Source organism: Colletotrichum destructivum, chromosome 1 (assembly GCF_034447905.1).
Source record: "Colletotrichum destructivum chromosome 1, complete sequence".
NCBI lineage: Eukaryota > Fungi > Ascomycota > Sordariomycetes > Glomerellales > Glomerellaceae > Colletotrichum > Colletotrichum destructivum.
The window spans coordinates 1,129,432-1,143,617 of record NC_085896.1 but is presented as its reverse complement, the minus strand read 5'-3'; the positions used below and the strand labels follow the sequence as shown (position 1 = coordinate 1,143,617).

At 54.2% G+C, this 14,186-nt stretch overlaps 6 protein-coding genes across 6 annotated transcripts; 1 reads left to right on the top strand and 5 right to left on the bottom strand.

Annotated features, from left to right (window-relative positions):
• Positions 1-486: 486 nt before the first annotated feature.
• Positions 487-1,269, bottom strand: CDEST_00358 (Putative F-box-like domain superfamily protein; the record flags this gene model as incomplete). The annotated part of the gene is made up of 1 exon (XM_062916517.1): positions 487-1,269. One exon carries the CDS (start codon positions 1,267-1,269, stop codon positions 487-489), a length of 783 nt encoding a protein of 260 aa, XP_062772568.1.
• Positions 1,270-2,924: 1,655 nt separating this feature from the next.
• Positions 2,925-3,494, bottom strand: CDEST_00357 (uncharacterized protein; the record flags this gene model as incomplete). Its single annotated transcript, XM_062916516.1, has 1 exon — positions 2,925-3,494. One exon carries the CDS (start codon positions 3,492-3,494, stop codon positions 2,925-2,927), a length of 570 nt encoding a protein of 189 aa, XP_062772567.1.
• A 422-nt stretch (positions 3,495-3,916) lies between these two features.
• CDEST_00356 (Putative tryptophan synthase beta chain-like, PALP domain-containing protein) lies at positions 3,917-5,204 on the bottom strand. Its single transcript, XM_062916515.1, has 2 exons — positions 4,890-5,204; positions 3,917-4,808 (listed from the first exon to the last, which is right to left on the bottom strand). The coding sequence occupies exons 1-2, from the start codon at positions 5,069-5,071 to the stop codon at positions 3,953-3,955; spliced, it is 1,038 nt and encodes a 345-aa protein (XP_062772566.1). The 5' UTR covers positions 5,072-5,204; the 3' UTR covers positions 3,917-3,952.
• Positions 5,205-6,277: 1,073 nt separating this feature from the next.
• CDEST_00355 (Putative TauD/TfdA-like domain, taurine dioxygenase TauD-like superfamily) lies at positions 6,278-7,659 on the bottom strand (the record flags this gene model as incomplete). The annotated part of the gene is made up of 3 exons (XM_062916514.1): positions 6,278-6,441; positions 6,540-7,266; positions 7,342-7,659. 3 exons carry the CDS (start codon positions 7,657-7,659, stop codon positions 6,278-6,280), a joined length of 1,209 nt encoding a protein of 402 aa, XP_062772565.1.
• A 1,470-nt stretch (positions 7,660-9,129) lies between these two features.
• Positions 9,130-12,158, bottom strand: CDEST_00354 (Putative FAD dependent oxidoreductase, FAD/NAD(P)-binding domain superfamily, MTOX family). Its single transcript, XM_062916513.1, has 8 exons — positions 11,182-12,158; positions 11,073-11,117; positions 10,915-11,018; positions 10,304-10,859; positions 10,003-10,250; positions 9,731-9,946; positions 9,560-9,652; positions 9,130-9,506 (listed from the first exon to the last, which is right to left on the bottom strand). The coding sequence occupies exons 1-8, from the start codon at positions 11,213-11,215 to the stop codon at positions 9,372-9,374; spliced, it is 1,431 nt and encodes a 476-aa protein (XP_062772564.1). The 5' UTR covers positions 11,216-12,158; the 3' UTR covers positions 9,130-9,371.
• Positions 12,159-12,930: 772 nt separating this feature from the next.
• Positions 12,931-14,035, top strand: CDEST_00353 (Putative prolyl 4-hydroxylase, alpha subunit). Its single transcript, XM_062916512.1, has 2 exons — positions 12,931-13,208; positions 13,258-14,035. The coding sequence occupies exons 1-2, from the start codon at positions 12,982-12,984 to the stop codon at positions 13,793-13,795; spliced, it is 765 nt and encodes a 254-aa protein (XP_062772563.1). The 5' UTR covers positions 12,931-12,981; the 3' UTR covers positions 13,796-14,035.
• Positions 14,036-14,186: the final 151 nt, after the last annotated feature.

Below are 14,186 nucleotides of genomic sequence, written 5' to 3'. Positions count from 1 at the left end.
AGCTGAACGAGCGAGGCCCCGAACGTTCCCAGCCAGAACCGTTCGATTGCATAGGGCGGTGGGGGAGGTTCCGGATTTGCGGATTTGCGTAACTCCCGTCTTCCCCCGAGCCTCCGGCCCAACAAGCCGGACAATGCCGGGCTCTGCCGCACAGATTGATAAAACTGGTTGGTTGTATCGTTTGAACAGTCTTGGGTTGCTGTGTTTCTTCTCACCGAGTCATGTAGGTGCCCTGTTTGATGCTCCTGTAAGTCGGCTGTGGACAGTGGTATCAAATCACGACCATCGGTTTCTTAACGTGTGTATGTAACCTGCCACGTCATTTTCACCTATCGTCTCACGCCTACCATGCTTCTAACAGTCCATGGATACGTCGGTAACCATTGCAGCATCTCAGGAAGTGAGACGCGCAGAACCTAGCACAGTCGTCACGATGATGCCGCCGAAATTTGAGGAACAAACGATGCCAATGTCGCAACCGTGATTTCAACCTACCATCGCCCCGCGCCCGTTTTCCCACTCCTTCCAGTGGTGCTTTCCACAGACACGACCATTCCTGGGATTGCGCCTGTAGCAGTAGGCGTCGGCGTTGCCAACTTGCACAGGCGCGTATTTTCCCAACACGGGGCAGTACTCGAGACCCGGGGGCATCCAATCTCTGAGGTGTTTCCACAGCTCGCATAGCGCGAACCCGCAAATCTGACACCAGAATGCACGAAAAGGGACGAGGGTATATGATGATGCTTGAACTCTGGCGACGGCCTCTGTGTTTGGGCTGTCTGGACTCGGGCGAGGAGGGAAGGCTTGTCCGGTCAGATGCCGAGTCAGTTCCTGGCCTCCTGGGGGCCGACACGTCGTAGACAGCGGCAAGAAACCGTGGCGACGTTGGTGGAGCCGATAAAAGTAACGGCTTGCCAGACCGAGACATGTGCTGTCGATGACGTTGAGGAAGTCTATGATCATGTGGTGTACTTCCGGCGGCATGCTGACCATGGCCAGCTTCGGCTTCCTCGTTTCGTCTTGCGGAGTCATCCCCTCGATGACCTGGAACGGGTGCTGTGGGCTGACTGAAAACTTTGCGGTCCGGTTGTGAGGGACGGAGACCGAGACCGGGGCCGTACGAACCCGGGAGTCCCCGGCGCGAGACGGGAGTCTCAGACTTTGTAACGAGGGACATGCGTAAGATTTCGGTAACAGGCGCCGGATGGTAGCTTTTTCGCGAAACTCTTCTGTTGGGAATCGAATCTGGCTCTCAGACTCAGAGGTCATCGTGATAAGTTTTGTAGGCAACGGCCCAGACTCTTCTGTGCGTGCTAAACTTGGTTTAGAGGCAACGGTCGGCTTCGGGATAGGAGATGCACCCCGAAACCTACGGCTCGAGAGGTCTGGGGCCCTACTTGTAAGCTTCTCAGAGACAAAAATCACCCCGCATCGTGACCTTCACCGCCCACCGCCGAGCTGGACGAACAGGACGCAACGGGGCACCCGACCCGTGGTCCAATTGCAGTCCATGCCACGACTGAAACCCAATCAAGTGTGCGACGAGTAAGCCCTTCCCCTCCTATTACAGCACGGCAGCGAAAAGGATTGCCACCAGGGACACAAGAGGCTGGCGCCTGCATCGTGACTTGTCGGGGCGGAAGAAAGCCTCTGTGTGGTACAGGTGCGGCGGTTCCGCGTCGAGGCAGTCTCGACGATCGCGAGCTATCACATATGCTCCAAGTGGGAACCATGACGATAGTGGGGGAGGAGTCGAGGAGGACCCTGCGTGGTTGGGTAGAAGGGGATTGCGAGGAGCAGATTAAGCTTCGCCCTGCCCTTGACGGCTTCTGACAAAACCGAGTATGTCTCTTTAACGGCACGCCCGATCATGGTGTCTGTGGCGTCTGACCTTCTCAACCTGACGGAGGCTGTGCCCGTCGATTACGAACGCGTCACATTTTCGCGTGAGACACGGGCTCTCCGGATTTGGTTGGTGGGATCAAACCGATGGCACTGGTAGACCTATGAGGATGTTCGCCAGGCATTCCGATGGAAACCGAACGTCGTGTAACCGCTTCATTTCTCGGGATCACCCAGACTCGACTGGTGATCTTGCACGACTGTTAAGAGTACATCCATCCGCCAATGTTGTCTTAGAACCACCTTTTCACAGCTAAGGGGAGTGGCATACGCCCAGTGTTCTCCGGTTTACTCAAGGGAACTGGTTAGCTGCAATGTATCTCAGGTATCTGGGCAAAGGGGACGGTTCGAATGAGTACTCACCTTTCATGTATCTAAGTGCAATCTTCAGTTCGTGCTCACTAATCTCACAGTTTGATTTATTCTTTGCCTAGCCGAGCTCTCTAGAACCAGACAATCTTTCACGCCAAGTTTTATGCTCGCGAACCGTTTCGTCATTATATCAGCAAAAGCCTCACACTCAATTCGTTCCTTGTTTATAGGTTTGAAGATATGCCTTGGTTCATCTTCTCCGTAGATGCCAAGAGTAATATGTTCCCCGAGGGGTCTAGCGAGTGAGCATCGCCACGAAAGAACCGATAGTACGATGTCCGGATGAGGGACAGCCTACGAGATGGAAAGACAAAGAGGATCTATTACGGCCAGGCTCACTGTATCTACCAAACTAATCCGTAAAAACTCTTCGTTTGACAAATAATCCGATTTCATAAGGGCTTTGAAACGGAAATTCTGCCGTGATCGACACTTATGCGGGTGAGATCCACGAGGGCATCGGTCGAACATAGGATCCATGACTTTTGTAGGAACAATAGCGAGTAATGAGCATAATTACCATCTTTGAGTGTACATAAATGTGTAAGTATGTTTTCAGGCGCATCAACTTGGACCGATTCAGTCCCGTCAAGTGATAACAAGCAACCCGATGTAAGGACCCAGTCGAGGCACTTCTGTCCTCTCCCTTTTTACCAGGTACGCCTCCGGCTCATGCCTCCTCCTGATGCAGCGCTTTGCAGGAAACAGTTCACAACCTCATCTAGGTTGCCTTCGGTCAAAATCCCACCGCCGTGCGAGTTACCCTGACCGCCCTTTTCCCCAGAACTTTTCTTGTCGACGACGGGCCCCTCGGGCTTCGATTGGACCGCGTTGGCGATCTGTTCATCATCCGCGGGTGTCGGCGGGATGTACTCGGGAGTGTCGTCGAACTGGACAGACTTCTTAGGCTCGTCGGTCTTGCAATTGCTTTCGACGACGGGGACCTGCTGTAGTAGAAGACGCTTACGGCGTGCGTTCTCGAGGGCGCAGCGCCACCAGTAGTTGTCGACCTGCTCCCTCCGGCGACCAACGTAGTAGGCGCGGCGAGCTTGGTCAACGTCGAAGACCTGCACTTGCCACTTTATGCCATCTTCAGGCTGGCCCGTGTCTTTTGCGAAGAAGAGGTGCTTGAGGACTCGGAAGGGTAACAACATGAAGAAGCAGAAGATCCTCCACGGGATGGAGAGGAGGCACCAAAGGGTATCTGGCTCGGTGTCCATGATTCAAGTCTGGGGCTCGGTTGGCCTTGGGCGTGACAGCTTGTGTGCGACTTCTTTGGCGAGGATTATGATAACGGTGATGAGTGCGATGTCCTGAATGGAGGACATTGAACCCCTGATGTGTGTGTTTGGTGTTTCCGAGGTGAGCTCAAGTCGCCCAGTGGAGGTGGTAGGATGTGCTGCAGAATTAATCCCCGAGGAGGTTGTAGATGGAATGTGTGATGTTCAAAAATGGGGTTGAAGTCATATTTCACATTGATCCGGACTTGGATGATATACCATGGCAGTTTGACACCGGAGATAGATGCCAGGGAACCAAGAACCATCGACGGTGGTGCAATGGGTGAGTTTGGCGGGCCACTGGCACAACAAAGTTAACCAGCCAAGCTGGGAGCGACAATGTCCACAAGAGTGGTTCAAAAGGGGTATTTTCATTTTCAACATCAGTCGTCTATGCGTTACATGCCAGAGTAGGCGTTCAGCGCCAGCTGGCCACCCAGATGGGCGTACAGAACATTGCTTCCCGCGGGGATCTCGCCGTTCTTGATGAGCTGCATCATGCCTGCCAGACTCTTGCCCTCGTAGACGGGGTCCGTGATGAAGCCCTCGGTGCTGGCGCCGAACTTGATGGCGTCGATGGTGACCTGGTCCGGCACGCCATAGATGCCGCCGTGGAAGCGGTCGTCGAGGATGATGTCCTCCTCGGTGATGTCGCCCTCCTCGAGGCCGATCTTGACGGCCGTGTTTTTGGCGATGCGCAGGACCTGGTCGAACGTCTGCTTGACGGTGGCGGAGGCGTCGATGCCGACGACCCGACGGGGCGGCGAGCCGTTCTTCTTCTGGGCGAGCTTGAAGCCGGCGACCATGCCGGCCATGGTCGACCCCGTGACGGCGCAGACGATGACGGTGTCAAAGAAGACGCCGAGCTCCTTCTCCTGGGCCTCGACCTCAAAGGCCCAGCGGGCGAAGCCGAGGCCGCCGAGCGGGTGGTCGGAGGCGCCGGCGGGGATGTAGTAGGGCTTGCGGCCGGCATCGAGGAGCTCCTTCTTGAGGTTGGCGAGCGTGTCCTTGTGCTCGATGCCGAACTTGGAGGGGTCGAGGCGCACGTCGGCGCCCATGAGGCGCGACAGCTGGAGGTTGCCGACCTTGTCGTAGACGACGTCCTCCCAGTCGACCCACTTCTCCTGGACGAGGGCGGCCTTGAGGCCGAGCTTGGCGGCGACGGCGGTGACCTGGCGGGTGTGGTTGGACTGCACGCCGCCGATGGAGACGAGCGTGTCGCAGCCCTGGGCGAGGGCATCGGAGGCGAGATATCTGGGGAGTGGGTGTGTTAGTACGACATGGTGGATGTTGACGGGCGAACGAGGGGGTGTTGGGAAAGGACGAAGGACTTACTCAAGCTTCCTGGTCTTGTTGCCGCCGTGTGCCAGACCGGAGTTGCAGTCCTCACGCTTCGCGTAGACGTTGACTTTGCCGCCCAGGGCGGCGGATATGCGAGGGAGGGCCTCGATGGGGGAGGGACCGAAAAGGAAGTTCTCACGAGGGATGCTCGCGAAAGGCTCAGGGAGGAGAGACATGGTGGGCAGAGCGTGTGTGTAAGAGGGGGGCGGGGCGGTCTTTGCAGAGTATGTTTTTATTTCAAAAAAAAGAAAAGGGGGTATCAAATAGAATAGGAAGTGAATATGAAGCGAGATGTCGTGGAATCCAAGCGATCAAGGAGTGAGACAGAGAACGGGTTGGGCCTTTAATAAGGAGTCGGCGATGCCACCTGAGAGCGACGTCGGATGGTGGAAGCCAAGACTCGGGATGCTGACTCGAGGGGTAAACGCGGGCGGGTGGATAGAAGGGACTGGATGGTCCACCGTTATCTGCAGCGAGATCGCGGGGTGATAGATGATGATAGCTTGACTTCTAGACCTGAGTTGCAGCTGCGAGATGAGTTGACGAGGGATTGCGGGAGTGAGCCTCCCAGTCTCAACATGAGGCTGAGGGGCAGTGTGCTTGTTCCACCGAGAAGAATGCTCAGTGAGAGCTTCATGTCCGTATGAGCTGTTGCTGTCAATGCCCTAATAACAAGGGATACAAGTAGACCGAATGTCTGAACAGACACCCCCGACATAGACAGGCCGGCGGGGTCCTTTCATTCATTCAGCCGCTCACTCACTCTCTCACTCACTCACGGCTGGCTGTGCTGTTCCATGCATTTCAGTGGGCGACCCCGCGATGACGCGAGCGGGAAACGGCGGGGAACCCGGAAAAGTCAATTCCCCGCGGGAAACTTCGCCAAACTTCGGCGAACTGACCGGAGTCGCTCGTTCTCTCATTCCCTCATTCCCTCATCCTCGTTCTCTCAGTCCCCATAATGCTGCGCAGCCATCACACACCACCCCCCTCGCCCGTCGTAGGGGATGCACTGGACGCAAACAGGACAACCTCTCGCCATCGTCTCAGTTGCCTCACGCGAGAATTTGAGACGAACCTCTCACTTCACAGCAAGTGGCACGAGTTGTGGTCTTCAAAATTTTTACTGTTTTGATTCATGTGGGCCACAGATCTAAGCTCACTTATCGACAAAATGTCGTTTTTCCTCCCAGCCGTTCATTGAACCACCCACCTCAAAGTAGATGGACCCATGTGGGTTTGCCTCATCCTCAATCAACGCTATGTGTACGATATTCAAAAATTCAAGATACAGAATCAAAATCAGAAAGAAAAAAGAGAAAGAAAAAAAAAACCCCTAACAGTATGTACAGCTGACTCCCCCTTTCCTATCGCAAGAGACCTCACTCGGCATCCAATGGCGCGCGAGGGGGGTTGTTGTTGACCTGGATACCCCCGCGCTTCAGCTCCTTGCTGTCGGGGAACGGCAGCGCCCATCCGCCCTCGGTCTCGGGCGTCGACAGCCAGAGACGGAGGAGGTGGCGGCGCGGCGCCGGGGGAGGGAAGTCTATGGTGTCCGCACTATCAGCACAATATGTCTTTTTGATGGCGGGGTCGTCTTCACGTCGTCTTCAAAAGCTCTTGCGCAACAACAACAAAACTCACCCTTGTATGCGGTCCTGGCATGCAGCAGGTGCGCGTTGCTCAGGAACTGAATGTCGCCGACCTCGAGGATCATGTGCAGCGCCAACTTCTGGCAGGTTTCCTCAAGCGTCTTGAGCGCGTGCAGCTGCTCCTCGCTCAGCGGCGGGATGATGCCCTTGTCCGAGAAGCGCGTCAGGGAGCGCACGTAGTAGGGGTCCCACTTGCAGTAGACGCGCCCCTTGCCGCCGTTCTCGATGTAGAAGACGGGCTGGCGCGTCCACTCTTCCTGGCCCTCGGACACCTCGCCCTTGCGATCAAAGTACCAGATGGGCTTGGTCAGGGTCTCGGCGACGTCCGGGTGGGCGCGCTGCAGCTCGTTCCAGACGGCGTGGATGCTGACGAGGTCGCTCTCGCCGCCCTCGGCGGCGCGGTGGACGCAGAGCAGGCCGACGAGGTCGCCGTCGTCGGCGTGGAAGAACTGGCGCGCCGTCGTGCGGTAGATGCGCACCTTGTCGATCTGCGTCGGGTCGTCGCCGACGTCCTTGACGTGGCCCAGCACGTGGCCGCGCCCGTTCTGCGAGACGAAGTAGCCCAGGTACGTGCCGAGGCCCATGTATCCAACCGCCGTCTTGTGGGGGCCCCATTCTTGCGCCGGGAAGCCCTTGAAGAGGATGAAGCCCTTGCCGTTGATGAGATCCTCACGGAGGTCGACGAGGCGCTTGCCTAGTGTGGGAAGGGGGAAGTTGTCCTGCGCGGGCCGTTGTCGTTAGTTCGAGGCCGATGAGACATGTCACAACCGACGCGGCTGTCCATTGGAACGTACCTTGGAGATGCCCGTCAGCGGGGTGTTGCTTGCGATGAAGGCATCAGATGTGCGGCCGAGCTCCTCGACCTCCTCCGGGGTGAAGCGGTGCGTCCACTTCTCGGGGTGCTGCTCAAACTCCTCCTTGTGCCAGACAGTCGGGCCCGAGATCTCCTTGGGGAAGTCCTCGTACGGGCGCAATGCCTCGGGGATGGGGTTGTGCTGGCCCGACGTCCGGATGCCATCGGGGAAGATGTCTCTAGGAGCATCGTCATTCTTGCCCTTCCAGGGGCCCTGGGCGGGCTGGACAGGCTCGTCGATGAGGGCTCCCGGCGCCATGGCTGTCTGTGTATTTTTCAAAGGGTATCCTACGGGGTTAGGTATGTGGTTTGAGAGGTATCGCAATGAAGGCAAAGAAGAACAACAGGACTCGAAGCGAGGATGATGGTTTTCAATGTCGGGCACAGTCTCGAAATAGGGAAGAGTTGGAGAAAGAGGCAAAACGGTCTTTAAATGATTTGATCTACCCCTCATTACACACACCACCTAAACTCTCTGACGGTCCGCGCGAGGGGTGCCTGCGCCCTTTGTCACCGACCGACCGGACCATTGGGATTTGGGGGCTTTGGGTGTTGCTGTCGAGCTCGATGCATCAGATGGCGTGCTTCGGGACCCATATCGCGACGGTCGTCTGGATGACGCGAGACAACATGGGTGTGGGGTTTTGCCGATCGAGAAGGGTAGGTAGGGTAGCAATCAACAGACAAAAATCACCTCGTTCGATGGACCGCCCCCCCTCTCAGTCTCATTGCCGTTGAGCCCGGTAGTCCTGTGAAGGATAAACTTTCTTCTCGTACCATCTTACCGGTCGATTCACTTCATTGAGCCCACTCGATTGTGCCATTCATCGCCTTGTTCCCACTCCTCGTCCAATGTCTCCTGGATGCTCCCGCAGAAACCGGGCAGCGCGGTAGCTCCGACGACTTGGAGAAGACCCCCAATGCGCCACCACCTCTTGCTGCTAGCCCCGAGTTGCGTTATCACACCCCGGTAGGAAACACAGTCATTTGGCGTTCCGAACCCTTGACAATTCTTCACCAGGTTACGCGAGCTGTGATGCCGCTTGGGAATTTTACATGTAGGTAGGTAAGTAAGTAGCTTCGCTAGCAACGTGCGGCCTTTACAGCTAGCATGCGCATCATCAAGCTCGGCACGCTGCGGCTATCAATGGCACAGTGATAATCCCTCTCATGCACAAAAAAATGCCGTGGTGTTGTGATCCAGACTGCGCTGGCGATAGGACTGGAGGAACAGATCAACAGATTCAAAACTTGGGTCGAAAAGCAGCTATCTCACCAAGAGCAATGGCTGGTGTGAGAAACACAGAGTATCATCAACTTCTGATTCGATCCTTCCAAGTCTGTCAATCGCCATCCTGGGCTCCTTGAGGCAATTTGCTCCGGATCGCCTATGCCGGAGTCCCGGCCCGCCGGCCTCAATGCCCCATGCCGCCGAGGCCCACTTCTCCGAGGCCACGATACCGCGCACCACAACCACCACGACGAGTAGGCCGCTTCTTGAGAATGAGAAGACCAAGGCATCTGCGCCCTGGTTTCAGTTCACTGCAATGCTCAAGTATTTCTCTGCTATGACCCTCAATCATCTCGTCGCCCGTGTTCAAAATGCAGCTCCTGTGTCTGCTGTCACCTTTTCCATTTTCCAGCGCCCGATTGGCACCGGTGGTTTTTCCGTACGAGATAGCACCCAATCGTTAGAAAGGTTGCGGAGAGATAACCCAGAGGGAGGTACCCACGAATCCAATACTCTCGATACTGTAGGAAGCCGAAGAAGGCTACGTGATAAGATGACACCTAGAGTAGGTGACGATATGGCCAAGAGAGAGGTCATTACTGCCTTGTGACTAATCTGGTTTCGGGCTATCGCGGTGTTGCGACGGCATAAATTTGAGCCCCATAGAACCTATAATCCAACCGTTTTCTTACCGACGAACGGTATGGAAGGCGTCAAGGTAAAAGAAAGGGCGAAGACCCCTATTTTCCGATGTTCCGCGGCCCATTGGGCCCCTCCTCGAGACCGTTGCCTCGGCGGATACCCTCCCGCCAACGCCAATGAGACCGCATGAACGAGGTGCTCTGGTCTCCGTTTTGTAAGATGTCGGCCGCATGCTGTTAAAAGTGTTAGTCAGCTTGCCAGTGCTATAAAGAGCTTCTTAACCTGCCTCGCCAAGAACGGGGAGAAACTTGGCACCATGGCCACTGCCTCCTGTCGCCACGAAAACGCTTCCGTCGACGTATGTGGGAACATGGTCGATCTAAAAGGGGCGAGTATCAATATAAATATCAAAGAAACCGTAACAGAAGTGGACCCGATGATTCTGGGGTGAACATACGACAAAAGAGTTATCCAGTGAGTCGGTGTACCAGCACAGCTTAGTCGAGTTGAAGTCTGCGTCAGCAAACTCCGGCAAGAAAATCGACACAAATCTCCTGATGGCTTCTCTGGCTGGTTCGGGTACAGCACGGCAATCGGCTGGTGGCAGAGGAATTGACCACTTCCCGTCTTGCGTGAAGCCCGTCTCAGAAGGAGCGGATTGGAAGTTGGTAAACTGGGATAGACTTGATCAGCTGAGGCTCTGGGTACGTAAATCAAGCGGCGAGGTACCTTGATACCGCGAAACCCAATCTTTATGAGGCCGTCAGCGGTCCTTGGGAGGACGTAGACGCTGCCCGAGTCTTTTCCGCTCGGATTCCGTGCGGCACTCCTCCAAGTGATGACCGGGAAGCGCTCGGGGGAGTACTTGTCCCACAGGACCGAATCCTTCTTGTCGACCTTGAACGTGACCACGCTGCCCGCCGAAGACTCCAGGTGGTAGGACAGTTCCGGTAAAAGTTGTGTCGAGAAGGACCCAGCTGGTAATGATCAGCATCACGAGACCACCCGAGTCTGAAGCCCGTATACCTACCAGCAATGACAACGACATCGGTGTTATGGGAAACCCCGTCCTTCGTCTTCAGCCCGACCGCCCTCTTGCGGCCCAGTGTGGACGGGATGTCCTCGATAATACTGTCAAAGGCGCCTCGTTCGGGACCAAAGTGGAACGTGACACCCTGACGCAAGGCGAGCTGGTAAAAGTAGGCGCACGCCTCACTGCACTTCGTAAACCCAGCAAGCGAGTCAAGGACGGCTTCGTATGTCTGCGGCGGCGAAGCTTGCGGGATCTCAAACTCAAGAAGCTTGCCGTCCCAGCCGCGCTCGGCAGCACGCTCGCGGTCAGCCGAGTCGCTCTTGACGAACTGGCTGTCTCTCAGACCGTCCCGTTCAAAGTTGCTCAACGTCTCGCGCTCGAGCGGATCGATATCGGCGGTGGGTTGAACCCGGAGCATGCCGCACCCGTTGAAGAGATCCGAATCGGCATCACCGTCGTCTTGACGGCGTTGCTCATTGATCCTCTCCCATGCAGCCCGGCTCTCAAGCGCGAGACGCTGGTAGTGAAGCTTGGTTCCGTAGGAAGCTCGGAACTGTACACGCGTTTAGCCAGCTGCCACGTATCGGCTTCGGGTCGAGAGGGCTCACAATCTTGTTATGGTCGACGGATGCCGCCTGAGTTGTGCCGTCAAGATCAGGCTCGTAGTTAGTCTCGTCGTAGCGATATCTGTCAAATACCGTCACACGATATTCTGAATGGCCTAATCAGTCGAAGAGAATGTTGGCGCCCGGCAGCAAGCACTTACGGCATTTGCTGAGAGCAACTGCCAGAGAGAGGCCGAAAATGCCCGCTACGTAACAAGGTGGGCGGTCAGCCTTTTTCCAAGAGTGAAGTGTCCCAAAGTCTCCACGTACCACCGACAATAGCAACCGACCTAGGCTCAGACATGATATCTTGGAGTTCAGATTCTGTTTGGTCCTGGTACAGTAATACCAAGAGGCTGACCGCAGCTGTCAGAGCCTAGAGGCGGGGACGGTCACCTGTTTAATGCTTCCGAGATCGCTGATCTATGCTTATCAAGGTGCGGAGATAATCGGCCAAAGCTCGCACGCCATTGAACATCGGACGACTTACGATGGTCTCCACTGAATCCTACCGGCCAAGATGATGGGCCAGAAGCTTCAAATGCACCCCCAATAGATTCTCATCAGGGGTGTCGTCGATTTGCTATACGAAAGGTCATCAGAAGAGACAATCTTGTTGTGAAGCCTAAAATTGGTGCTGCTTAGCATTGAACCGGCTGCACGGCGTGTGGCAAATAGTCTTCCTCGAGCCCTCAGAGACGTGAGTAGTCACCAATGCAACGGAGTATCCCCCGCAAGGTATAACACCACTCTCCCAACCCCATCTACCACTGTACCAATTGCTTTGGATACAGAGTCTTAACCACATTCGTGCTGCTCTTCGAGTGGTCCTGGAAGAGGCTGGGGCAGAGGGTGTTGGCAAGGTGTTGGTAGCGACTGGCAGCAGTGTCAATTCGTTGTATTTGGGCTCTGGTCGTGCTGTGTCTTGCGAATGCGCCTGTTGGTGATACGCTGCGGCTGGTCAGTCCAGTGCTCCAGATTCGGCTAGTGATATTGTTTATGCTAGGTTGCACGTCGCGATCGATAGCCGCTTTGGCTTTGTCGTCTTTGAGATAGACCTCTCTAGCTGACAAGTCTTATAGTCAGTTACGCAGATGCCCTTCGTCGCAACCAGTGATTTCGGTTGCCCTTTAAGGCGTAGTTGTGTCTCGCCCCCAATCTTCAACAAGTACAATGAACTTTTAGGAAGTTTTGTCATACGCAACTTGGTCGTAATCACTAAAAGGGTGTTGGTGTCTTTAATCCAGTACGGTATGAAATGGATTTAGGAGAGGAAGGAAGAAATTTTGTTAGAATTGATTCCTGGCAGGTACGATTCCTTCGCTCTTCAATACATTTTCCTCCATAACCTCCGGTCTTAGACCACCTTTTCAGAGTTCTGCCACGTTCCTAACTGGAAATGGAATTGAAATAAACGTTATAATATTAATAATACAAAACTGCAATAATCATTGGTTTGGGAAAAGCTTGTCCATATTTCTAGCGGATAATGCTACGACGAAATCAGCAATCAACCCCAGTCAACAGCTTCAGCATACAAGGATACAACACAACAGGCTTAGCAAAGCCACTATACAAGGTGGCATGTGCACACACCCTTGCTGGGCAACTGAATACCAACGAATGATATCCTTGGTCTTTGAATATTCCTGTAACAGTTTTTGTATTAGTGATAGACATGGTAAGCTATTAGGCCCGCAAGTAATTGACCTGGATGACTTTGCTTCAACAAAGCCATAGCGTTCCCGCCATATAAAATGACACAACATGACACGTTTAAGTTTTCTTTGGCTTTCATCATGCCTGAGTGGCCGAGTGTGCCGTTGTGAGGCAAAGTAAAACTCTGATTAGTGAGCATACTATATTTGGGTTTCCGTGCCTGGCGGAAGATAGGACCAGGGACAAACAAGGTCCTCCGGTGGACCCAGCATTATTCTTTAACGCGGCTTGGATTCAGATGAGGAACCGGCTTTCGGACAGGTTTAGTAGTCCGCGACATCCGAAAATATAAATATGTAGCACAATCTACTTCGAAAGCAGCCCGCATGTAACCCGACACCTCACAAGGCAATGTCTCGCCTACGACTCCCTACAGCCCTAAGTGGCAATCCGCTACTAGTTTCTAGCTTTGTTCTATTAGTTTCGATTTTCTTATGGCCACGCCTGCGGCCTGCCAGATTCTCCTTGGAACAGGATCAGCATACCTTTTCAGCTCGTATTCTATCATATGACCCTCTGATGATACATTTAGAGAATTTTATCTCAAAATCGGAGAGAGAACATCTCCTGAGCCTTGGGTACTTACTTACCTACATCACAAGAGAAGGCTCATCTAACAGGCCCTAGTCAATCTTCTTTCCAAGCATCAAGCGTCACTAACTGGAACGGCACAAATGTGATCTCGGAGGACCGGACAAGCTCGAGCGCCTATCTTCCAGACGGCGATCCCATTGTGGAACGCATTATATCTCGTGCTTCTGAATTTCAGGGCTACACGGGCCGAGGGGATCATGAGGGGCTTCAGCTGACCCGGTACCACGCGGGTCAGAAATTCGAGCCCCACTGGGATCACGATCAAAACGCGACGGATGACAAATCACGGCAGAGGTTGACCACAATCTTTGCCGTCTTGGAAGCAACTTGTGAGGATTGTGGGACTAGATTCCCGAGCTTGAGTGTTGACTGGGAGCAAGAGGATCGCAGATGGTGCCAATTCGTCGACTGTAACGACAAAGAAGGTATCACTGTGAGGGCAATACCCGGGAATGCTTTGTTTTGGAAGAATCTCAACAGCACCAATCGCGGGGACGCGAGAACCCTTCATGCAGGGTTACCTCCAGAGACTGGTGTGAAGACTGGTCTCAATATTTGGACACTTTGCTAATGTAACCGCACATGGCCATGTGGCTGTCTTGCTCAGCGAACCCTAGGGTGACGGTACAGATAAATGCAGGCGCATGGTTCAAATTGAACCTCCTTTTCCTAATCTGAAAGCACATCTCATTTTACAAATCCGGATTAGGGCTTCATTACAATGTAGAAGGTCCCTATGTATCAAAGTCGCGGAGTCAGGTTCCATGTCATCAATTATTCTTGCCCCGCACTACGAGCAGCATCAATCAACACTTATTAAGGTTGACAAGGGGCAGATCTTTGCCTTCATCTCTATCTCTCTCACCTGACTTTAAGTTTACTCGGAGTAACACTCCGGTAGTTGCCTTCATTTCATTCGCCAGTCAACACAGCGGTGAGTTTAAAGGCAAAGGCAAGATACT